Below are 26,865 nucleotides of genomic sequence, written 5' to 3'. Positions count from 1 at the left end.
TCACTTTGGCGGTTAGAGCGGGAAGTTCCGTGGAATCTGGGCTGCTCCCGACCGTATCTCGGCCCTCATGCTTTCCTCGCAAAACATGGTGGCTATGCATTAATGGGTGTTACCTATGAACAAGTTTTTTTTATTTTTGTTATTAAATGACTCACTTTGGCTGGGCATTTGTTGCGGTTCTCTCATCATCTACAGCGCAGTAGTAGCCTTCAAAATGTCCCAAAAATAGCTTGATGAATAACAGCAGACAAAAATTCATTTGGTGTTTCGACCAGAGTTACTTTGTGACTCATCTTATTGCTAAATGTGTCTTTGACCAACACGTGTCTCCTTGTATAAAACACAGTTCTCGACTGAAGTTAGGGGCAGTGAAGCATCGGCGTTGAACACTGATGTTATTCTGTCGATCAAGATGATGATGATGACTGGGATGATGATGATGGCGATGATGATGATGATGATGATGATGATGATGATGAGGATGATGATGATGATGATGATGATGATGATGATGATGATGATGATGATGATGATGATGATGATGATGATGATGATGGTGATGATGATGATGATGATGATGATGAAGTTGCGGAACTGTTCACCTGGAAAAACTAAGCATCTAGCCGCTTCGCACGAATAGCGGAATGTTGATTAACACGAGTCCATCGCCTGCCTAATTTTTTGACCTATTTTTAGGAATGTAGACTACACAAAAATTTGAATAATGTATTACGTCTAAACATGTATCGCGATATCTCGAACCATTTGGAACATGAGGCGGCGTGTGTGCAGCACATTCATTTGAAGAACATCATGAACGAGAGATTCAGATGGCTTCCAGGTGAGATCCTCGCAAAATCAAAGCTAGATATTTAGTGTGGATATTTCGTCCTGTGAGTGAAGCCAATCTATGCTGAAAAGCCGAGAAGCACTGTACAGCTGTTTCATCCTTAATGCGAATCATCAGCAGTGCGCAACTCACGAAGCTCCGAAGAGTCTCGAACCCGCTACCTCCTGGCTAGTAGTTTGAACAGTAGTTTGAACAGTTTGAAACAACTGTACAGTGCTTCTCGGCTTTTCGGCATAGATTGGCTTCACTTACAGGACGAAATCTCCACAAAAAATCCCAAATCTCCTCACACTACCAAAAATATATAAGTAGCTCAGTGGAAGAATAAACTTCACCCGATGAGTGAAACTCCCAACAGAGAAGTCGTTGCTCGAGGAGCCAGTCAACACGTGTGATCGTGTGATTTGGATCCTGTGATTGAAGGATGAGCGGCGCTACATTCTGTCTAAGTGTGAGTTAGTCACACTGCTGATCAGCCACCCGTGGCCGAACGGTTAAGTGTTCAAACCACTAGATAAGGAGGTCGCGGGTTCGAGTTTCGTGAGATGCGCACTGCTGATGATTTCCAATAAGGATGAAACGGCTGCATGGTGCTTCTCGGTCACTCAGCATAGATTGGCTTCACCCACAGGACGCAATACAAACAAACATCTCAAATCTCCTCACACCACCAACAATCTAGACATTTAGGTTTGGAACCAGACGCACGAAGTCTTTTTAGTGTTGGCCGTTGGTTTCCGACACCAAACGCTGTGATACGGGTGACCGGAAAAATCCGATAGATGAGAATGCTGACGTGTATCATTGGGAAACGTTTGGAGCTATAATGGAAATTGCGTTCAGTAAGTGAAACCGACCTATGATGAAAAGCCGAGAAGCACTGTACGGCTCTTTTATCCTTACTGCAAATCATCTACAGTGAATATCTGGCGATGCTCAAATGCAGCAAGTAACTCTGGAGTGCTGACTTCTGTTAGTAGATTCGCTAAAGAGAACAGGAAAGGCAGAGAGACTGCAGGTAGCTTTCAACTTTCGGCTAAGCGTTGAACCTATGATGCTTTGTTTACCAAATTCGTGAGTTGTTTAAAAATGTTCCAAACGTTCCCATTGGACACCTGTAAAGAAAATAAGCAAGTAGAATCTGCGAACCATGACGTAGTCAGAATGTGAAGGACAGACTTCTCTTATCTGAGCACATTTCTTACTTTAACTCTGTCTTAAACACCAATGAGCATCTAGTTCTTTCAATTGTCAGGAGACTACTCATCCTACTATCACAGTGAATTTATTTTTGACCAATCGAAAAGCATGAACAATGTGAGGAGTATACAATTTTTCCGCTTTTCCCAAACAGAACTGAAAGCTTAACTGTCCCCACTGGGAAAGTGCAACGGTGGACGGATGATAAAATACATATTAGGTTCGACAAAATCGTACTTACATGATCATTTCTGTTAGGAAATGCGAGAAAAAAGTTAGTTCACGGACTGAAGAAAGTACCATGATGAGTGTTCCTGTTGGTGAGGTGATCTTGGGTTGTTACAGGTGGAGGAAGAGTGAAAGAAAGAAAAAACAATAGCCACCACAAATGTAATAAATCTCTGCAGGTGCCACAGTCTATCTAGTACTTTTTTTCATCTCTCTTTGGGGGTCTTTTATTAGGAACCAAAGACTGGTCCTGACCGGTGATCTTCGAAGGGGCTGAATTTTTCGTCATTTGAGAACCAGCTCGTCTGTGTGCCGGGGCTGAAGTTAGTTCTCGAGAATGAACTTGCTCAAAGGAGACCGATCGATCATTTAGGCGACGCAATGAAGTTCCTGTAGAAAAAGCAGACAAAAGGACACAGTTAACTGCAAGCAACCCACAGGTTCCAGTCCACTGACTGCCTGGAAGGCTGATTGACTGAGTGGTTGATTGACTGATTGATTGACCCATTGACTAATTGACTAGCTGACTGGCCGATTGGCTCACTCACTCACCCTGACACACACACACACTCACTCACTCACCCAGTCAGCCACTCGATCAATCACTCGTCTGGAGAGACATCCGATGCCTACACTCGGCTCGAGATCAGGGATAACCTGTTGCAAGCAATAAGTGCGTCAAAACATTTTACGCTCCATAGTTTCATCCTAGTTCGACATACCTTCGAACCGACAACCAACCAGTGTGAGGCAAATCACTGGCTGCATTATTATATATTGAAGTGCTCAGCAGAGGCACGAGCGGTAAGGCGCTGATTTGGAATGTGGTTGACGACAACCATCTCCTGCTTTGGAAGTGCCACCCTTATTGTGTGCATTCTAATAAACTTACAACTAGGTGAGTCGAACTGATTCATCAGTGATTCTGTCTTTCGTTTCTTAAAACCAATTATTGTCCGAGATAGTTTACTTAACAACTAGGTGAGTCGAACTGATTCATCGGTGATTCTGTCTTTCGTTTCTGAAAACCAATTATTGTCCAAGATAGTTTACTTAAGTGCATTTTCCCTCCAAAAAATTAGTGGTCAATAAACAAGCTGAGTGTTGATACTTCATCTACGTTGCACGATGGAATCGAAACAGAAAGAAGCAATCAGGGTGTCACATGATTAGTTCGACCAAATATCACCAATCATCGATGATGTAAACGCAATCGGGAAGAGGTTTCCGACTCCCTTACCTAAAGAATCAACATAAATATAGATGACGTAACAAACACCTTAGTGAGACCAAGTCAGAGCACCAGAGTGAAAAATCTATGTGCAAGTCTTTGAGCGCTAGGATTATTCCTATTCGAATAGTATAGTATAGTATAAAATAGTAATTAAGTTGTGCACGGTGACCAGTTGTAAGGAACACGAGGTCTGAGGTGCTGCTCTGTTGCCTAGACATCATCAGTCAAGTTTTGGTTCGAACCACAGGCCCACTAGTCAATAGGTTCCTCCCTTAATCACTCAGTTCTCTGGAACTCACCGCATGGTGGCGTGTTAGGAGTTGATGTAAACAAAGCTCACTTTTTATATAAGTGCAGCAATAGGTCGAACAAACAGAAGATTAGAACAGATCGTCAAACAGAAAGATTGATGAAACACCACGCATAAAAGGCAGCCGGGTAACAATTCTTTCCTCTTACTTATTGGACTAGTGCAGTGGGAATGACGAATGAACTGTTTCCGTTTGCTTAGATTAGGTCTGAAGAACTAACCCCAATCGCAGTGTGTTCTACTGGAATGTGGCCTACGGATCTCTTCTCGGAAAGCTTTTTTACAGCAAAAAGACTAGCCTAAGTGCGGTCAAACAGTCAAGTTTGTGGCCACATCAAGTGTGTTCTACTGGAATGTGGCCTACGGATCCCTTCTCGGAAAGCTTTTTTACAGCAAGAAGAATAGCCTAAGTGCGTTCAAACAGTCAAGTTTGTGGCCACATCAAACACAATGTTAAAAGTTAGAATCACTGATTTGCACAGACAGAATTATGAACACCGGGTGCAGGACTTCGCAAACAGTTCACCTGTCAATTCATTGTCAGATTACAGATTGCAATGTGGCAAAACGCGCGCAACTGAAGTGACTGCATAGTGCTAACGGCTAAAGAACGGCTAAGTCAGTCAATCAGAAACACGATTACCCACAGACTTGTACCAAACTAAGGTTATAGCATGAATATACTGCTTTTGGGGAAAAAGTGGGGTCTTTGAGGATGGCGTTAACCAAGTAAGCTGGGATTGCGCTGTTGAAGTTTGATCGCTCTTGGTCCCACCCGAACCTGGGACTACATGTCCCACGGCTCACCCGGTTTACCCTACAATCACAAGTAAACAAAGAGGACAGTATTGCATCAACCAGCACAGAATAGAGGAGTGCAAAAACAAGAGAACAATGTGACATCAGCTTGAACATTTACATCCGCGTCATTTGTCTTTTTTACAAATCACACGGTATCCGAGCAGGGAGTGATTTTTTCACAAAAGGCAGCATCTCGAATCTCGAATCTGCCATGTTTAAAACGTCTACACATCCCATTCGACAAGGATTTTGAAGTGGTCTAGCGAAATTCCGGGAGATAAATGACCTCTACTCCATCAGAGTAGCTACGACCACCAAGCTAAGCACAATGTTGGTTGTAACCGTAGGTTAATCCCCTTGGCTTTCCGAGCTCCATTAACTACTTGAAAACTAGTGTCTGCGTGGCTTGAAAAGCCTCATTTGTGTTTTAGACATGTCTGTTTTATTTTACTTTTTCAGTGAACTCCGTCGAATGCTTTGAATGTTTAAACTGTCCCAAACTATTCAACCCACACACTGTCAACACGAGACTACACTGCGAAGCCTGTTTGGTGAGTCATCATGTTCTTTAATCAATCGAAATGGGCTGGTAACGCAAGCTAGAATGGTGTTTTAAGCAGCAAGTGCAATTCGATAGCGCTCGAACTAAAACTGGAACGATGCGAGCAGAATCCGAGCTGTCTATTACTGATTAGTATTATTAGCTACAGAAGGAACTCTTAGCTGAAAATGAGAGAATCGTCTTACAGTACCACGTGATGCGATTTCCGCGACTGAAGTGTGGGTGACGTTGTATCCTCTTTAAGTGCGACTGATCAGCCGTTCGTGGTGGGCTGTCGAATTGCCCGTGATCTTTCAAGAGAACAGTGGCAACTACGAGAGGTGTGTTGCCTTGCGGGAATACGTCGAATATGAGAAGGTTGGCAAAATCCGCTCAAGTAAGTACCAGCTGAACTTGGAAATATTACTTTTGTCGGAAATTTAACAGTGAATGGTCGGATAGCGATGAGCGCCTGTTACTCTACTTTGATGATATGTGTGAGTAACCGGTGTCGACCAAAGCTGGGAAGGTTTGAGACAGCAGTTACTCTAGTTGCTGTGTTGCATTTTGACAGATTAGGTGTCTAAGCAGGATTCTGGTGGATTGTTTTCCCGCGTAGGGTATTCATTCTATTAGAATTTCAGCAGTACGACTCCGGAACTAAATGAGACTGGTAGTTATGCAAAATGTCCTTGAATAGAGGCTGCTTCCGAAGAAGGTCAGGTCCTAAATTTGGTTGTTTGAAGCTTGTGCCTCCAAGTTGGAATAGTTCACTAAAGAACGCGTTTTTGGTCGGTCCCGAGGTGTGCGTTTTTTCGGAAGGAAAACCAATACACACAGTGGTTTCACCTTAACGAGAAAATCCTGCAAGAGAACTTGTTTTTTCTGGTCCTTCAAGTTGGCTGTTTCAGTCAATACTATGTTTTAATGAGTTGGATCAATAGGTGACAGCTTATCTGAAAAGCTGTTGTACACAAACATTAGTGTCAGAAAACACAGAGTCCACAACATCCAAATCTTGTTTCTTCTGACGTTAGAGGCGTCCCAGGTCGATTTTTCAGACCACATGATTTGGGACACAGCTTTGATGTCAGCAACGGCAGGCTGCCCCAAACTCTTTTCTATGGTGATCGATAACTAGTTGAAGTCTTTTCGAAGCATGTTCTAGAGAGCGTAAACTGCGAAGAAATCATTGAAATTAATTGTACAATCCAGCCAAACGCAGGGGGAGACCATTCCCCGAAGTGGGCTACACCAGCAACAGCCAAACTCTTCCTAATCTCCTTCAAACCCTTCTGCCAAGTCTACGTTGTCCGTCTTTCAGTTTGCGTCATTTCGATGGAGGCACGGAGAATGACGCTCATCTCGGAAAACGATATTTCGGCATGCATACCACATGGCCGATCCACCGCAGTTGACGTTTTTTGACGTTTTCCAAGCCTGAAGTACTTGCTGTACAATCAGACTGGTTGTCAAAGTGATCACTTGTATACGATGAATAGAACTCGAATATTCTAACGGTCCAAGAGTGAAAAAATAGTGAGGTACCCATGTTCAAGTTAGTCTGATGTACTCATCAGTACGGGGAGGTTTGTCTTTTGAACACATACTTTGGAGACATACTTTTAATGTACAAGAGAAATCCACAACTTTTTGAAAACTGAGGGCTGTTAGGTGTCAATAGGCTGATAATTAGGAGAACCAGTCCCGAACGTAACGGGACTACATAACAGCCAATGGAATAACCGTTTTTCGTTGAGCCAGATTTCATTGGTTATTCTTCACTCGCCCTTCACAGTTGAGTTCTATTCTTGGTATCACTTTTGACCCGCTTGTACGCGACAGAGATCAATAGATCAGCTAGTTCGCACGTTTATTGGCTTTTTCTCGTTTGACCAAGCGCACCAGGTGGCTATCCAGACCGGGGTTCACGGTAATAAGAAGGCATTCAGGAGACTGTGGTCCACATCACCAGTGTTCTTATTTCCAACACTTCGCTTGCTTGAAACTCCACCCTTTGGTTACTTTCAGTCACCAGGCTATCAATCGGCTATCCACACCGAGGTTAACGGTAATACGAAGACATTAAGGAGACTGTGGTCCACATCACCAACCTTCTAATTTCAAACACTTCGCTTGCTTGAAACTTCACCCTTGGTTACTTTCAGCTCAGTGCATAGCATTGTTATCCAACCCAACTTAGAGTAAACCAACGTTTTTCATTTCAGATAAAACAGAACTATATAGGTGCAGCTTTTGTCGGTACTTCCCGTTCGTGTCACTCAAGCTGCCAGGAGGAAGAGTCCATTCTATCGGTTATCCATTCAAAGACCTATTGCTGTACCACAGATTTATGCAACGGCGAGAACTCCGGAGGCAGAATACATTCTTCCCCATGGCTTCATTTCAGTAGCCTATCTATTCTGTGGATGGTTCATACTGCAGATTTTTTGTCTTGAGGTAGACCAGGCTATTATCATGTGTTCTTTATTTCGTTATCACTTGTGGGTGAAATTCTGTACTGAAATGTTCGATTATGTTGCATTATTTCTTTGAGAAATCTTGGCTGAAAGGAGTAGTTGGTTACTGCACCGCATGACCCGAAGTAACACTGCCTTTGGTGAGCTAGCACCTGTTTTTTCGTGATTTTGCAATAAACCGTTTGATCAAACAGTTATGGTTGTGTTGTACTGGAGTTTAGCGCTATCCTGGAAAAACTGAGGACATGCTGTTTTTCCCTCATATCTTAATAAGCCAGGGATATCTTGAAAGATAATCATTATATCTAAGCCGCAAGAGTGAACCTGCTTACCACAGAGAGCTTTTTTGCCGTCGGGGCATGTCACCGTTGCATTTGATGTGTCGCCTGCGGACGGACAGGCCGGGTTCCACATACCGTATTCTCCTGAGGGAAACCCACCTACTCCCGGTGTTGTGTACAAAGACGGGCTAGTAGAGAGTGGTATAATCATTGGCTGCTGATGAATTCCTGCCCGCCGCATCACTTCCAACAACTGTTGAATTCGTTGAATTATCTGCATTTCCGGGTTGGGTTCGAAACGAGTGTCTACATTGACCATCCGACCAATGAGATCAAAGAACCGACTGAGCTGTGAGTGAGAAACAAGTATCACGTGTTCAAGTGTCTGCAAAACGTTGAGTCGGAGAGTCATTACCAGATGAATAAAGCTGAGTGTCGCTAATACTAGATAAATGATCCATTCACGTGCACGACAAAATCAGATTGATAATGTTATCAGGTGTAAACCGCAGCAAGTCATTCAGCGCTATTCAAGGCAGACAGAAACTTAAATTATTCCAAATCGCTTGGAATGTGCAAAGTGGAAATCAAATATTATCCTGTTGAATGGTTTAACAAGGCTAATTGTCGGTGAGATGGCTCAAGTGGTTAGAGAACGAATTTACTGATCGGAAGGTCTGTGGTTCGAACCCGATCACTGCCTCTCGACTTCCCCTGTCTAGGCTTGGGCAACCTGGCAGTATGCCAGCACTTGTGCTTCCTTCTGGTGGCATGGCAGCCGGGCACCGGAAGGGTGTTACAGCTGAACGATTTTTCGACTCGACTTGCACATAAGTGTGTAACTCCACTCGTATACAGTTTGGAGTCGAACTATGAAATAACACTGGTAAAACCATGCTCGGCTGATGAACCCGAAGAACAACAAAACCGGCAATAGACCGTCCAAGAGTTTCATCAGCCTAATAAGTAGTGTTGTATTACGAAAGTTCACGCTGTCTCAATAAATTTACCCGGTCATTGAGGCTTTCAAAATGCATGTAGTCCAACATCACGAGTGGTTGTTATGCCGATGTGTTCGAACCCAACCAGTGCTGACCTACTTCGCTGGAATCCAGTAGTCTTCAACTTTAGCTTGCCTCACATTCGGGCTAGAGCTGTCAGTAAAAAAAGTGAACATGAACAAGCAACATCCATCCATTGAGTTAGTATCACGAGAATTGCAATGCGATCCAATTAGGGGTCAGTTAGAGGAGTTGCCTATCAAACTCACTTTAAATTTTCGATCATGTGTCTCCGCCAACAAACGCTTAGCCGCTTGCAGTGCTTCCGCATGATGTTTCGCATCTAAACTTCCACGTTCCACCTGCCTGTGAAACTTTTCCAACTGTTTCGCTTGCAATTTTCTGGATTTTTCCAGTTTAACCACAGCTTCGTCCAGTGCATCGGCTTTTGCAATCTGAATACAAAAGGAAACAGGTGAATTGCTATCTGAATGAGCAAACATGAGGCTTAGCTGCCTCGGTAACGTTGAATTGGCATGGTAACTAAAACGTACTCTAGCACTAACCGAAGTAAAGTATGAAATTGTTGGATCAAATACGGGTAAGCTTGAGGTGTTTGCGTCTACAAGATTCATTCGTTACGTGGAAGGTCAAAAAAGGAGGACCCTCTATTTCTGCGCCTACATCAGAGAGCTACACACTATAACTTGGGTCGCCGCGGCAAACGCTGGAATTCAGTTGGGTCTCCCGTTAAAACAAAATCGGTTTGCAACTAAGAGCATGTGAAGATAGAACAGTAGCTACAAAGTAGACCGAGAAGTCAAGCCAATGGAACTGTTTGGGAGAGACTGATATTTGCCAGTCTTTGTAACGTTCCCGTAGGGGGCTCATTAGCCGTACGATGCTCTTAGATGCAAAACCTTTACGAGTGGAGAAAAACACTTCGCAAGAAATGCTGCGCTTCATTGCATATGTGCTCAAACCAGAAGCATCCTAATCTACGTTCACTTTTTTGCGGCTCACCAAGTTTCCTCTTAGCTGCAAAACCTTTACGAGTGGAGAAAAACTCTTCGCACCAAATGCTGCGCTTTGTTGCATATGTGCTCAAACCAAAAACCATCCTAATCTACGTTCACTTTTTTGCAGCTCACCAAGTTTTACTTTCCACTGAAGCAATCATACTTCTGGCGGAAAAGTCTGGTGGAATAATTTTCAAGCATCGCTGAGACCCCAGGATGTATAAATGGGGCTCAAAAGTTCGGACTGGTACTCTGAACTCTATTGCCCGATTGCTTGGGTTCATCAGGGACACGTCATATCTTTCGAAAATTCGATTCTATTGTGCGAATACTGAGCGCCTTCACGTAGTTATATACAGAGGCCAAGTTTTTTTAGCGGGAGAACTGCATTAGTTGCTCTGTGCACTCACCGATGAGCGCCCGATTGTGAAATCTGTATCAAACTTGCTTAGGCGACCAGTGAGTTGATGAACTACGGTTAGCCCATTTTTTCAGGCTGGCTTCAGGGGTCACAGAGGCTAGGGGGAAAGATAGACCTCAAGTAGAAGTTTGGACAGAATTTCTTCCTTGAACATGGCAGTGCTTAATATCCACTCATCCAAAAAGGTGGAGCGAAATTCATCCGTAACGACAAAGTTTCGCTGCCCCAATGATAGGTTTTAAGGAGGTAAGTCAATATTTCGTGTACACACGCGCTTGAAGCACTTTCGGGGAGATACAGCACATCTTATACAAACAGCCTTGAAATTATTTTATTCGCATCCACTCTTCGGGTGTTTTTCATATACTTGGAAGACTTATTCTCACTTGTCAAAAGTTTACCAAACTCGACAGCGTTTACCTGTGTCAGATGTGATCCATCAACTTTTTATTGCTACCATTCAGACCTCCAAGCACACTATCATCGGTAAACAGGAAATGGGAGCAATTGAGTTCTTTTATACACACGTTTCAAGGATGTCGTGTTGCGTAACAATACGTTCTTCCGAGAATTGCATCTTATTCGTTGGGTTTTGGTAGCGGAGACTAGCTTGAAGAAAGCTTCCCGTTTGCGACCACCAATTTGTTGTATACCAGGTCACAACCAGCGAATAGGTCAACTTGTCTAAAGCCACCAGCCGGTGAAATAGTAAATCGAAGTTACTGGATTTCCACAGTTAATTCGTGAAAATAAGTGCTGACTCAAGTTGTGCGTTCAATAAATATTGGACCATCTTCGATTCCAATACACACTCCAGCAATAGAAGGTAGTAGGGTGATTCCCCCCCTCTTGTATTCCATGTGTGGTGCTCAGGTGGCCCACGAGATAATCAACAGAAATATGTGTAGAAGGTTATTGCAAATAGAACCCTATGATGACCTAAAGGGCACAATTTGATACAGCTTTCTTTGGGTTTGTAAACTGATCAATACATTAGTTAGTTACTTGAAAAGCAAGCCAGGATTTTATAGCTTTGAGAGACCATTACCCAAACTTAAGCTGTTGTTATGTCGAGTCTTTTCTGTAGCTAAGCCAGTCTGGTCAGATAGCCTCGAAAACATCCCCTTTTTCCTGCGACTTTCAACAGATCTGGCTACAACTGTGCAAAAAACGAGAGGTGAGGGTCTTGAAGTTGCCAAGACTTTGAATACAAGCGGATGCAAACAACTGAACATCCAATGGCTTTACAGTGATAGTATAGTGTTATTTTATTAACTGCATACGTCCAGTATATACTGCTATCATTCCTGAATAGACCAAACCATGACCCACCTGTCAAGCCTGTCAGGTAGGCCTACACCTGATACTTTCAGATTACTCATAGGTATTCGTTCGAGGCCTTGGCTACCCGCACAATTCTCGGTCACAAACGAGAAGCGCGATTATATTTTCACAAGAGTACCCCACAATAAAATTTTATCAACGAAAGGGAAAAGGGTTACTCAATTAAGGAAATGGTTACATAAGTTTGGTGGGAGCTTTCACCTGCTGACAACGGATTGCAACAGACCGTTCAAGGCAAACTACAGTGTGGGGTCTCAGCCCGAAAACTCCCGAATATCTGCTGGAGGTGTTCAGTACTAGGTCAGTCTGAATGACGAGTAGAAAGAAAGACATGGTATGTATGCCTCCCTCCTTGAGAGCATATTGAAGTACCTGAGCGCCGTAGTAATCCTAGCAATAACTCGCGCTCTCCTAGGGCTAAGCCTTTGTGCACGTTGCAATTCACACTGACAGTGATTGTGGAACTTACTTTATCTTCCGCAACCGAAAGAGCAACTGAAAGTGTCTTGACCCGCTCTCGCTCTGTCTCCAACTGTAATTCAAGGCCCTTTATCAGCGCTTCCCCACTCTCATTGTTTCTAAATGCAGAATTGCGTTGGTTCTCTTTTACCAACTTCCAGGCACAGATGGCCAAATTTTGAAGACACTTGGTGCAGAGCTCACGGATTTGATGGAGTTCGAATTCCGTAAGTTGTCCCTTACTTCCCCGAAGCTTTTCGAGAAGTGTGTCCAAACTGCGATGATCACAAGTTGGCATCATTGTTCGATCGACGCTCTCAGGTACCGGAGGACAAATAGGTGGATGATGAAAATGTCCTTCGTTATAGTCTTTTCGATGTTCGCAAACACTTGTCTTTTGAGTGGGTGTCAAACAAGATTGACTGATGCATCCTCGAGCAACAAGTTGTTCCAGAGTACCTGAGATTCACAATAGGAAAAATGAAAGTTGTACGGTGAAGTTTGTTTGCTTTGAATAAGATGTAACGGACCAACTTGGGAAATGAATCTCGCAACATCCAAACAGGAATTGAAAGCTGGCTGTGACTGGATTGTCTTAGATAACAACAGTTTAGCCGAATCATAAGACTGGACAGAAACGGAAAAAAACATCACGCAGAATCAGGATTTATCATCATCATCATCATCGTCATCATCATCATCATCACCATCATCATTATCATCATCATCCTCATTATCATCATCATCATCATCCTCATCATCATCATCATCATCATCATCATCATCACCAACATCATCATCATCATCACCAACAGCATGACATCAGTTTTCAGTACCGATGCTCCGTTGCCGTACCAGATCAGTATTAACGAAGGTCATCGATTTCGCCTGCAGTGATACTATTCACTTCCACTAGAGTGTTGTGATGAAGCCCACGAGGTAGAAACAACAGATTATATTAATAGAGCAAAATTCTGTCGAGGATACACTTCCAAATAAGAGGGATTTCTGGAATTTTTTCCCGATAAACCATCTTCCTAAGGGGATCTGAAATCAAAGGAACGTCCGTTTCTGGCTCACCGAATGTTTGTTATGGCCCATATGGGAAAAAACTTCAAAAAGACTGCTCTTTGCGGTCGACCCATATTTAGTAAGTGACGACCACTTCGCTGTTTTGTCGCATACAATGTATACACTAACTCACTTACATTAATCCGACTAGATAACTTGATTAGGTGATAATTTTCCCCTAGAAAAGCACACATGGATGTGTCGGATAAATGCACCAGTGCGGACGTCGTTCTCTGCAGGAGCTCCTAGAATATAGGATTTACGCTGACCTATCTGGCACCTCATGGAACTTAAACAACGATCGGACGCTCATGGTCTATCCTTGAACCGTCCTGTTAGCATTGCATGCTAGTCGATCACTTCGTTTTAATACCGATTCAGAGCATGCACAAGGATTAGATTCGACGAAACGGTGAAGGCTTTTGGAGTGTTGCGATAAGAGAGCAGGATTTATGCCAGCTGGTTTATCTTGGTGCACTAATTGGTTCTGCAGTTGCCACCGCAAGCTACTCTATAAAGTGTTTGAACGGTTTCGTTAGTCCATATTCACATGTGACTGCGCCAGGTTGTCAGAAACACTGCCTGAATCACATTCTGGGGCCTTGTGCGGGTGCTTCGAAACCCTCTAACAGACCGGTCTAGCCACGGTCTTCTATCCAAGTTTTCTTCCATCCTGCGTAACTTTTGGAGAACACACTCTTCTATGAGGAAATACCCCGTTGTAGAAGCATTTTGGAATCTCCCAGAAGTGTTGCTTTCAAGAAGGAGTAAAATATTGCCAATTTACATATGAGCAAACTGCTGTCGAACAAGAAGTAAAAACAATAAAAACAGGCTAAGAAAAACGAAATAATGACGGAAATGCCACAAAACAGAAAAAATAGTGAAGCTTTATTCCTCTTTGAGACAACTTGGGCGAGAGGCGATATAGAATCTTCCATTCGACCAATGTTTCCACTAACCTGTAGCACTGATACACCAAATCACATTGGCGAAAAACCCCGAATGGAATGTTACTTGTCCACCAAAACTGTCTGCATAATTGATCGATTCTGTAAGGGTAGATGCCACCAAACGATTGTGTGCAAAGAACAGGCACAGTTAGTTGCTTTTGGTGGACATCGTCTACCATCTCGCCACCCGAGAAGCAGGTCAACACGGGACCATGTGACGTACCTTCCGTGATTAACAAACTAGTGCGAGTTAATGACACCATCAATCATCCGCTGATGGCTGAATCGTCTAGTGTTCAACCGCTAACAGGGAGGTTGCGGGTCCGAACCTGCCTGGAGTTTCGTGAGGAGAACTGCAGATGATTTCGGATGAGCATGAAATGGCCATCCAGTGCTTCTCGACTTTCAGCACAGAATTACTCCAATTACAGGGCGAAACCTCACCTAAAACTTCCAAGCCTCTTCATAATACTCATAATGAACTGGATGTTATTGGAATAGAAAGGGGGATTTCAAGCAGTGTCTTCAAACAAGTCGAAGGAACTGTAAGTACTGTGTGCTTTAGATGAAAACAACGGATCTGTCGTGAGAAATGGAACTGGATTTTTTTCGGAAACTGGTTTGGTCATACCAACCAGAACTGGTTCTCTTTCATTTTCGTGTGTCATTTTAGCAGCGAGATCCTTTGGACTAAATGGGATGTTGGCTACCGATATCTGTGAAAGTAAGGTTCCCTTGTGCACAACCTGGCTAGAATTTTGTTATTAGCGTTCAGAACGCTTACCGCAGCATTTATATCTCATGCATAGCAGATATATGTTGCGTAAAAATAAGGCAAATCAGACAGTCTTTCTAAATCAGTAGTATATCTACTGACTGTCTCACTTAGGTAGTCTTCACCATTGCTGCCTAAATCGCCATTAAACACCAAAGATCTCAGGAAAACACGAACAGTTCTTGAACGGAAGATTTCACGCCAACCTTTGTTTACAACTGATTCATCAAGGATGTGGAGCTTTTATTCGAAATACTATAGCTGAATATCCAACAAACAATTAAGGACTCCTTGTTTCATCCGAACAGTTTAGCAGTATTCTTGAAGCGGGGAAAATTCTTGACAACTGCTCCCCGAACTCGCAATTTTCTGGCTGGTAGTCGAACACGACATCCTTCGGCCACCAGCTGCTGAGATGGCGAGATGGCTCAGTGGTTAGAGCACGACTTTACTGACCGGAAGGTCGGTGGTTCTAACCCAACCTCCGCAGCTCGACTCCCCTGTGTAGGCTTGGGCAACCTGGAAGCTAGGCACTGAAAGGGTGTTATAGCTGGACACTCATCCGAACTGTTTAAGGGTATTCTTGGGACAGGTGAAATTCTTGACAAGTACTCTCATTCACATATCCATTTGGCTTTCACGAGGGACTTAGCTGAATCTCTCGTTCATGAATTTGCTGTACAAAGGCCGTTTCATCTTTCAGCTGGTAATTTATTTGAAATATTGCAGTGTACTTTCATAAAGGAAGCTACTCACAAGTAGGTCAGCAACCTTGTGGGTAGTTTTCTTTGAGTAGAAAGGTGACTACTTAAAGTAAAGTGTAAGTGAATGTGAAGAACAGGGATGCCGTTTTTGATCAAACACGGTGCATCTCCACTCACCCCACAGTGATGACGTCACATCGAGTGTTGATGAAATGTCGCAACCAGACTCCTCAGTTGTGCGAACGCGTACACGTCCATACTGGACAGTAGACATCGAATTTGGTTCTGACTGTTCTGGTCAGTTGATTCAGGAGTTGTCAGACACGTTGACTCGGTCTGGAATCAACTCTGAATATACTTGTCTGGTGCATCATTACGATCCATTTTAAGTTTAGGACACACTTCTTTGGGCTCTTCAAAATGTTAGTTAACTGATCAAGATCACTGCTCTCCGTCAGCTGAAAGGCATCAACTACAGAAGCGTTTCTACGAACCAGGATCGTTAGGTGCAGTCAGCCCCAAAGCGTAGTATAGCAAAGTCTCCAATTTGCACATGATGTTCATCAAATATCTCATGAAAATCGGTCTTACGATAATCCAGTGTACGAATAGCTATAGGCATATATGGATAGTCATGAACGATCAATGAAGTGCACAGTGCATTCAGATCGAACAGGACTTCAGGAACACAAACTAAAGACTCAGGTATCGGGATGATTGCTTTCCAACAGGTTGAAACAACGACGCAGTGCTTCTTGGTTTATCAATGTAATCCGAATTTGACTGATATCAACTGGAACTACACTACTCGCAAGCTATGAGCGAACAACCGGAATGTTTATGATGTCGGATTTCCCCGAATGTCGCCCGTGACTCTTGACAAAGTTGAAACAGCTAATCAGTTCGGTTTTCCAGCATGTCTTAACTTAATTCGCAGGTCCAGAGCTTAACTAAAACATGTAGTGGCGTCAGGAGCACCGTCACAGTTAGGGGACTTTTTGCTTCTTATCAAGAAAGTCAAGCTTCTGAAAACCCCGAATGTATTGAAATTACTGGAAACTGCTGTCAAGCCCCCAAACAAGCGAAGTCAGCTGCCAACTGAACACTCGAACATCCATCCCACGATGACCGACGGTGCTATGGTATTCAGCAGCAATGTCAACCAACAATTTCCGAACGGCTTCGATTAAAGGTTAGTTAGTGCAGTCTAAATGCCTAGGTGCTTTTTGTAATTTTGAACTCTCGTGAGGCAGAACCCGTTGAAGAATATCATGAACGGGGGACTCGAGTGAGTGCCCTGTTAAAACCAAATCAATGTGTAAATGCGTTTAATTCAAGAATTTCGCACAATTTGGATTCAATTAGAACATAAGCTTGACTGAAGTGGAACTCGAGGAATATGCCTTCTGTGTGAGACCTAAGAAGTACGAAATCGGTCGTGGGCTGCCATCGCGTTTTCAGCAACCGAATAAGTAATGTGTTCCGCCGACAGTGCTGTTTGAAGAACTGATACAAGTCGATTTCCACTTCTCTGGTCTAAAAGAACTCTCTAACAACGTGATACATTAGTTTATTGATACGTTATACAGTCATTTTGTCGCTCCATTTTGGAATAAAAGTAAGCATTGAACATCTAGAAATTAGTCACAAGTTCCTAATCTTCCGATGTTCGATACTGCGCACCAGGAACTCTAACGATGTTGTAAAATGTTGCGAAGTACAGTAATCTCTTCTAAAGCTAAATTCCACCGCAACTTCGTCCTTGTCTAAAAGTCCCGTAAGCGTTCAAGACGTCGAGGATTTGGAGGGCGTACCCTGTTGAGCAGTCCGGTGCAAACGATCAAGGAACTTCATGAATGTCGGAAAAGTCGAATATCCATGGCAAAAAGTTGTATTCCACTCCTGCTAACTGAAAACGTTTGGCCGAGTTACTCTGAGCTATTGAAAGGACAGCATATACCGATCGATCACTTACCGATCGTAGCCTTAAGAGTCTCTGCTGTCGTCCCCAATTCACCCTTGTTCAAAATATCAGCCAGCCGTTTGCACAATTCATTATTCTGTACAAAGAAAAACCGTAAATACGTAGTTGATTTACTCAAAAAAAATACAAAATCGGAAAATTAACCTTCCAATCTGGAGTAGCTAAATGTGCTGCATACGTCCGCAGCACGCCTCGTTCCGTAACGATATTCGAGATATCGCAGCATATTTTACTCAAGAAAACAAAGTTGCTCAAAACTCTCCACTATCAATTTTACCCTTCTCGGGGTTCCTCAGATGGACGCAGTTCCAGCGTTTGCGTCAATCTTATGTTCCACTTCAGAAATATCCTAAATAAGCATTTCAGTTTGATTCAGTTGAATCTCTCGTTAAAACGAAATTACATTGCAAATGAGCCTGCAAACAGTGTACAATTTGAGTTTCACTGGGTATGTGGACGGAGAGAAACCAGCTCTGGAGTGTTGCGATTCAGGTACTTTACTCTATCAGTGACACGGTATCCTATTATAGTTCTCGAACATTTCGGTTTCACGGAGGGCAAACCTATTCCAGAACGTTATCTTGGATGCACACCGATAGATTTTTAGAAATATTGATTTGTCTGCAAACCCCTCACAGAATAAGTGTTTCCCTCGTAGATTTAAAATTTCGGAACTTGTTCCGTCTTTCTTAAAAAAGGAAGGATGGACAAACAACCGTTTATGAGAGCTATTCACACTGCTGGTCAGCCGCTCGTAGCCGAATGGTTAAGTGTTCGACCACTGGTCACAAGGTTAAGGATTCGAAACTCCCTGAATTTTTTTCAGATTCTCAGAAAAAGGAAACAGCAGTACAATTACTCTCCACTTTTCAGCACAGATTGGCGTCAACGACAGGACTAAAATCTCATTTGGAGTTAAGTGTTCGACCACTGGTCACAAGGTTACGGATTCGAAACTCCCTGAAGTTTTTTCAGATTCTCAGAAAAAGAAAACAGCAGTACAAGTACTCTCCACTTTTCAGCATAGATTGGCGTCAATGACAGGACTAAAATCTCATTTGGAAAAGACCAAATCTCACCACACTATCAACATTTAGGAAAACAAACATGTGATTGACAAACCCGTACTTACCGTACTCCTTTCTTCTTCGGCATTACGCATCATCAGCTTGAGACCGAGCACTTCTGTCTCCAGATGACATTTGTCAGACTCGGCCTCACGAACGTGTTGTCTGGCCAGTTTGAGCTCCTCATTGACAACTTGACCTGCCTTGAATTGAGCCTCGAACTGCTTTTGTAAATCAGTGACTTTTCCATGGAATACAGCACCGTTCTACAAGTTTCGAGGATTATTCGTATATTTATTCATCTGAACGCAGAATCGAATGGACATGAAGCCAGGAAATTTAAACAACCAAGGTTAATGTGGCGTCAAATCTAGCCCCAATGAGAGCTCTGTGTTAGACTACCGATTCAGTAGGTAGCGTGTTTTTGGCACACCAGTTTTTACCCTCCACGTCCTTGCCCAACTAACAACATGTAAGCTAGCCGTTACTGAATTGAAAGTTCAGTCTAACTTGCGGCGATCATAATTCCCGAAACATTAGTGTGTGTGCTGACAGAGTGGAAAGCACCAGTTCGAGCGAACTACAAATTCGCGTCCTTGTCCAACTAACAACATGTAAGCTAGCCGTTACTGAATTGAAAGTTCGGTCTAACTTACGACGATCATAATTCCCGAAACATTGGTGTGTGTACTGACAGAGTGGGAAATACCAGTTCGAGCGAACTACAAATTCAGTACACTTCGGTGCACGTGTCATCAATCCTAGACCATTCTGAAGTCTCACTCCAGTCTGGTAAAAGCGGTAAGACAAATTATCGTTATTGATAGGCATGCCGAAATGACCCGCACATGGTTCTGCAGTGATTAACCGGAAGCGGTTGGCAACGATTCCTCCCAGCATATTTGATCACTTGGGCAGTTTAAAACCTTGTCATCAAAAACAAACTTTAGACCCTCCAATGACGGAGGTGAAGTCCTCAGTCAGCGCTTGTCCGATCTGTTTGGGAAACGGAGTCTGTCCCAGACAACTGGGGAGAATCGGTGGTAGTGTCCGTTTTCAAAAAAAAAGGCGCATAGTGAGTGTGGTAACCACAGAGGGGTCAGTTTGAACCCGATCGTAACGAGACTGTTGGCGTCAGTTGTGCTTTACGGTGGCTCGTGAGATAGTGACTCGAGAACAGCAAGCGGGATTCCGGCCTGGTAGGGGTTGTGTTGACCAAATCTTCACACTGCGCCAGGTGCTAGAACAACGCCATACCAATAAGCAACCCACCATTCTAGTATTCCTGGATCTACAAGTTTTATTCGACTCGGTTGATCGGTCTGTTCTTTTTGAGACGCTTACTCACCAAGGAATGCCCCGGAAGTTTGTAAACATAATACGTTCCTTGTATTCTCAGACTTCCGGACATGTGAGGGCGTACGGAGAGCTTTTCCCTACACGAAGTGGTGTCCGTCAGGGATGCCTACTCTCCCCATTCCTTTTTAAGTTTGTAGGTGATGAAATAATGAGACGCATGCTGGAGGGTCTCCAAAACCCTGGTGTTCAAATAGCCTGTGAAGAAAACATTGTCGATCTGGAATATGCAGACGACATCGTTCTCATCTTCAAAGAGGAGGAGAAGGCACTGTTGTTTCTGGATGAACTGACCAAAGTCCTTTGGTATGCACTTTGCACCCACAAAGTGTAAGGTCATGCTCGTGGACGTGCAGTCACTGAACACGCCACTTACGATCCAGGGAGAGGTACTGGAAGTTGTGGAGCGTTTTACGTATCTTGGAAGTTGTATTGGTTCTGATTCTACCCACCTCGGAATGTTTGTGGTAAGCTAGCACTAAGTCCCTTCCCCGTCCACTCTTTTCTTTACAACAAGGCTTTCAAATAAATCATCGTTGTACGGCAATGAAGCATCGGTTTTGAACACTGATGTCATGCTGTCGATGATAATGATGATGAATGATATAGTTTTTGGCCACAAGGAAATGGGCAGTTGACGGTTCTTGGGAAATTGCGCATTTGTCTCATCTCCTAAGACATTTAAGCGAGTATTCAAGCGCGGAGCAAGTGCTCACAGTTACAGAGAACTAAAACTAATCAGTTACCTCCCGCATCAGTTTGACCTGCTCTAGTAGCTGTCTCACGGCCTCCTTGACACCCGTCTCAGTTGGTGTACACGGCTGCTCAACAGTTGAAAGGCTGGCGGCAAGCGACTCCCTGAAAGTAGAATAAAGTGAGGGGATAACAGTTATAAGGAATTGGAGGCATGAGGCTGAAACAGCAATGAAGTGTTTGCTGACTCGTCTGGACAATCTGACCATTTGGGTTCTTTTTTACAGTCTAACGAGGAAAATGCACAAAAAAGGGCGTTGGACTCCAGAAGTTACCTATAGAAATTTATCAGCGCCGTCAGAATTCCAAGGTCCATAAAGGAGGTGAACAGTACGGAATAAAAGGAAGAGGTTTCCGTCGGAGTGTGGCTACCTGACCACAGCCAAATGGCGCAAAATACGTACTGTAGTCGGTTCTAAGTAACCAGCCACTCAAATTACCCTTCTATGGTCAACGAGACAGATAAGTCTTCTATTCCTGCTACATATTTAACTGTCTTTCTGTCTCACTTGCACCACTTTACCTACAGTTTCGGTGAAGGGTACATTCATAGAACGAACACAAATTACTTCGAATGTTTGTAAACATAATCCGATCCCTATATTCACATACTTCTGGGTGGGTGAGAGTGAACTCTCCAAAAGCTTCCCTACAAAAAGTGGTGTCAGACGAGAATGCCCACTCTCTCCATTCTTGTTCAACTTCGTCAATGATGAAATAATTAGGCGAACACTGGACGGTCTTCAAAATCCCGGCTTTCAAATTGTTGCTGGTGAGTGAGAGACTTGTCGATTTGGAGTACGCAGGTGACATCGCCCTTATCTTTGAAGACCAAAGTGAAGCACAAACCTTGTTGAACAAACTGACCACCATTACACCATCTTTCGGCATGCGCCTTGCACCTTCAAAGTGCAAAGTCCTGCTTCAGAACGTGCCATGTGCGAACATATCCTTTACACTTCAAGGAGAACCACTGGAAATTGTGGAAAACCTTACATACCTCGGTAGTTGTATTAGTTCTGACGGAAGTGTGTCTGATGAAGTCAGTGAAAGAATCTCAAAGGCTCGAATCACGTATGCTATTCTGCGTCACTTGTGGCGTTAGAAAGACATCTCACTGGATCTTAAGGGTCGGGTGTACCAGGCTACAATAAGAGCTGTGTTGCTGTACGGATGCGAGACAGTCTATGGGGGCAGATGATGTGAGGCGTCTTCAGGTTTTTGACCACCGATGCCTCAGAAGCGTGACTTGAGTCGGATGGCGTCAGCGTGGCTTTTCAGCATAGATTGGCTTCACTTACAGGACGAAAGCTACACAAAATTCCCGAACCTCCTCACACTGCAAACGATTTATAGTGTAGAAAGAAAAAATGAATGTTTTTAAAGAACGAATGCCACAGTGGGTGGAACAACTCTCCCCATTCTCGAGGAAGATCGATTTTGTGAAAGAATATCGCATCTGTTGACCACAGTGAGTGTGCCCTACAGAGGAACAAAACAGACCACACTATCTGTCATGTGTTTTAATGAAGATGGATTTTAAAAGGTTGTGTCAATTGTAAAGATTAACTTATATGCCACGAAGGACATGTTAAATTACGAGAACATGTGATCCATATTCATCCTTCCAGGAACCTTTGTGACCACTTACAGAAGCGATTTCATTTGAATTGCCGTCATCTCTGAAGTGAACTTGAGCGAATCCCACTCCTGTTTCCCTCTTTGAAGCACCAAATTTGATTCTTCCAGTTGTTTACGCATCTCTTGTATTTGTTTCTCTTTCGATTCCAACGAAGTTTGATGTAACCCTACTTGGGACAGTAGATCCGCGTTTTTTGCCTTCAAACTGGCCACTTCCTGAAAAGGGTGGATGCACGTGAAAAACGAGTGGGATAACAGTAGGGGAGCACAAATGCTCATTAATTAACCTGCTCCAATAAACAGTAGGGTTTTGCATACTAAACAAACGCTTGCTGTATCAGTTTGTGAGAGATCTAGTCCCAGGTCGAGACCAGCTGCTTTTTTGATTGGATCCCATTTTCATTCCCTTCATGTTGTGTTTTCTATTTTATTGTCCAATCGTGAAGACGAAAAGTGAACTCGACCATCATACGTGTATAACCGTGTACATCCGGTACCCACATGGACACATAATAATTGATTAAGGCATGAGTTCCTTGCGGACATTCCCTTGAACAGCTTTATGCAATTCAACAACAGATGCATCCAGCACTGGTACGTAGGGTTGACTAGAAATAAGTTTGGATGATGATTTGGGATGACATGAAGCCGTATATTTTACTGAATCTATTTCAAGGATCAGCGCCACGATCTTGCTAAGACAAAAGTGCATTTTGGAACGACCTTCCGGGGACATGACAAAGTGTACTTTGTAAGCTTTTATCGATAATTTAAATTCAATTTTCTACCGGTTTGCTTATTGGGCCATCCAACTGCACTATTCGTCAGCGTCTAAATGAAATTGGCTGTGTGGTGCTATCGAACTTGAGGATCTGATTGGACAGGCAACTGCACCTTGTCCTTATATGAATTTTCTCGGGTTGTCTGGCAATTCCAAAGTGCAGTAAACTCTAGGAGGTAGTCAAGCTCAAATTGGCAAATAACCCATTAGTGAACGTTCCGACCAAAGCGTCCACGAGTGCACATGCGTTTCTTAGCGAACAGAGTGAGCTCACGGTGGCCTGATCCCAAATGATTAATCTGTTGTACAAAATGGGGCCGATTTGGTTTGTTCCGGGGGCTGTAGTGATATAAACGGGGAGTGCAAGTTCAAAGCAGAAGTTTTTCGTATTCAAACAAAAAACGATTATGCAATTGATGAAATACGTAGTGCTATAATGGAAGCAAAATAAAGTACAAAACGCCACAGTGTCAAACTTGTTAATTTGAAGTTCTAAGTCATTAATTCACACAATTTCTGCTTCGCAATACTGCTACCTGTAGAAAGACGGCTCAGATGGTTAGAGCGCGAATTGACTGACCGGTAGGTCCATGGTTCGAACCCCACCTCTACATCTCGACTTCCCCTGGCAGTATCTCAGCCCTCGTATTTCCTTCGGGTGGCGTGGCACATAAGCACCGATAAGGTGTTATAGCTGGACGATCTTATATGTATTTATTGACTGGGGAGTAAGATGAACCTAGGTATATGTGAAAGTAGTGAGTGTTGGCAAAATTGTGTAAAGTATGAAAATGTTTACCCACTGCTTCATCAAAGATGTAACTAGCAGAACGTAATATATCGAAACGAAGGTCGACGGAAACAGCCTCCAATCTGCGATTATCACTCAAACTATCCACATGTTCATCTAAGCGTTAGGTTCAACTATATCTGAAGGGACCAACGGAAACTGACATACCTCAGTCAGCGTCTTCTTCTCCAACAGGATTAGTTCATATCGATTGGTCAGATCGGTTGCAGATGTTTGCAAGCTTTCCAACTCATGCATAACTTTGGTGAGCTTTGCTTCGGTTTGTGCATGTTGCAACTCCAAGAGAGCAAGTTGATCCAGGCGATCGGAAATCTATCAATTTGTGAAGAAGGTAGAATATTGTATGTTGTATTGAGTGTCGGTCGATATATCAACTAGAGACTTTATTTGAGACTTGGAGCTATTGCAAAACAGTAGTTCAACAATGCCGATAGACCGGACGAAAACTTTGGCCACTTTCGGCCCCACCCTTCATGAGCATGACCCAAATTTTCATTAACCCCATTTCGTAGTTGAACACTAAATTTTCTACACGCATTTGTAACTTAGCCTTGTGTTGTATTTTAATCCATTCGTTCCATCCAGTATGGCAACCTCCTTCCCATCGCCTTTTATGGGATTCGACCGTTTTGTGAATATTTGTTCATATTTAGAAGCACCCATTACTGCCTTTGATGTTTTTTTAGAAAACACTGAAGCTTGACGGATTGCTGTGAATGGTTGGTCCGTGTTCTTCTGGGTCTCTCAATCACCCGTCTCATATACTACTTAAATGGTATGTTGTGACCTCCATGGATATGCAAAAAACCGTCGGTTGGATAGGTGTTAGTGTGAGTGATCCATTGGAAGTTGGAAGCATGGTCAAGCGGCCTTGAAAATGATTGGTTGACTGGGATGTTGGCACCCAAGCTAAACCAGAGTGACGCGAGGCAAATAGTCAGTGGCACGGGGTAAGGAGTACACCATCTGTGGTGAGAAGCTGCCCTTTTATGGTGAGCCTAATTGACTGTTACCCATGGTCTGCCAAGTCCTTAGTGGCGCGTTCTCAAACTTGGCACTTTCTTGCACCAAGACAACTCCATATTTAGAGTACATAAGAGAATATCACAGAGATATGTAAAGTTGCAGACCTTCACTATTATACTGCAGTACCTCACTTTTGCTCGATTCCGGTCCTGAATTTTCACTCCTCACTTAACGTGGACTTTAAGAATGTACAGCAGATTTCACAAAAAAAACTTTAAGCCGGTGGTTGACGTACAAACGCGTCATGTACAGGTGGCCAGGATTCCCCGTGGGGCGTTGATCATCACAGAAATGTTGTATGCAGGTTGTGCAATAGCTGTATCCCTGAAGAATCGTGGCGTCGACCTCACCCGACGATGATGGCTCGTGGAAAGTAAAGAGTAAATACACATGTAGACCAAATTAAACAGCATTCTGTCACCAAACATCGATTGCTCACCTTGTTGTAAAGTCTATCATAGCTTGTGGTCAAATCGGATAGCCCCATTCTTTGATAAAGTCGTTTGACAAAACCCACAGTTTCATTTTCGCTCTCTGTTGTCACTTCATTCACAGCCGATAGTTGTCTGGGAAAGCAAACGATAATGAGTTGTCCTGTCTAATTAGCAAGCCAAAATTTACGTTCTCTACAACCAACCAACTTGTGAATGTAATCGAACCCGAAGACGGATATTTGGTCAGACACTCACCTCAGACGAGTTTCCAATCTGACAACCTGGTCCTGTGAATCCCGCACCACTTGCTGCAGGCCCGCTATAGCGGCTTGACTGCGTTCCTTCATTGCTTCGTAGGCCGCCACCTCGCGTTCAAGCTCATTAATGCGCGCCTCTTGTTCCTTTTGTTTGGATTCTACCACACCCAATGCTTGCTCGCTTAGTTTGAGTTGATGTTTGGCAATTTGAGCCGCATTTCGATGAATTTCCGTTTCGTTTCGTGCCTCGACTAATAACTATGATCGGGGGATAAAAGACGGAAGGCTGAGATGAGCAATGCGGATACGTGGTGAATCGGAACTGAAACTGACAATACATTCCTTCCACACCTAGTGAGCGTTTCATAGATTGTTCACTACTTTGATTACGTAGGTACATTGTGAGGCGTGGATAGGAAACATCAGTCAATAAACAACACATTAAGTTGGTCATATCGGACGGCTCAAACTGATCCTATTTTCACTTAGTCATGTAGAGTTTTAGACCAGATTTAAATGTTTCCTTGTCTTCTGTTGAAAAGGGTCCCGAGTGGACTAGAATGAGTGCATTGTGACTGAAGAGGGGCACTTGGGCTGAGATGACGTAACAAACCACCCGACTGAAACCAGTGCACCAAGACAAAGAACAGAAGGGAATGAGGGAAGTTACGAGAAGTATGGATGACGTTAGTACTGTTCCCACTTCTACAGGGCGTTTGTTTGACGTTCCATTGCTTGGCCAAAGACAGTGAACGATCTGGTAGCTAACCAATGTCAATAGCATTTATGCTATCATTTTTTATTCAGGTTGTCTAACTACGTGTAAGAAGTGTATACACATTGGGTGTTCGCGGTAGGCTGGCCCTTGATCCCTGAAATGTCCCATTTCTCATCCCTTTTATTAAAAGGCTTTATTGAAATAAACTGACATGGTTGTACGGCACGAAGCGTCAGTGTCCTTCTCTGGCATTGTTGTCAGTGGTGATAACTATTAGGCAATGCACGATAGACTCCCGTAAGCAAGGGTTGAGAATGAGTGTGTGCGCAGGTGTCAAATGTGGCCGTGCGCCAAACATACCAGAA

General features: G+C 43.4%; 1 protein-coding gene across 1 annotated transcript; it reads right to left on the bottom strand.

Annotated features, from left to right (window-relative positions):
* Window positions 1-2,471: 2,471 nt before the first annotated feature.
* Window positions 2,472-26,045, bottom strand: T265_00910 (hypothetical protein; the record flags this gene model as incomplete). The annotated part of the gene is made up of 11 exons (XM_009164805.1): window positions 2,472-2,668; window positions 7,977-8,274; window positions 9,196-9,381; window positions 12,180-12,628; window positions 17,648-17,732; window positions 18,789-18,989; window positions 20,826-20,937; window positions 22,484-22,689; window positions 24,213-24,377; window positions 25,531-25,657; window positions 25,781-26,045. The coding sequence occupies 11 exons, from the start codon at window positions 25,870-25,872 to the stop codon at window positions 2,472-2,474; spliced, it is 2,118 nt and encodes a 705-aa protein (XP_009163069.1).
* Between the last annotated feature and the right edge of the window lie 820 nt (window positions 26,046-26,865).

Source organism: Opisthorchis viverrini, assembly GCF_000715545.1.
Source record: "Opisthorchis viverrini unplaced genomic scaffold opera_v5_9, whole genome shotgun sequence".
In the NCBI taxonomy this organism is placed as follows: Eukaryota; Metazoa; Platyhelminthes; class Trematoda; order Opisthorchiida; family Opisthorchiidae; genus Opisthorchis; species Opisthorchis viverrini.
The sequence above is the reverse complement of the archived record's forward strand: the minus strand, read 5'-3'. Positions and strand labels throughout refer to the sequence as shown.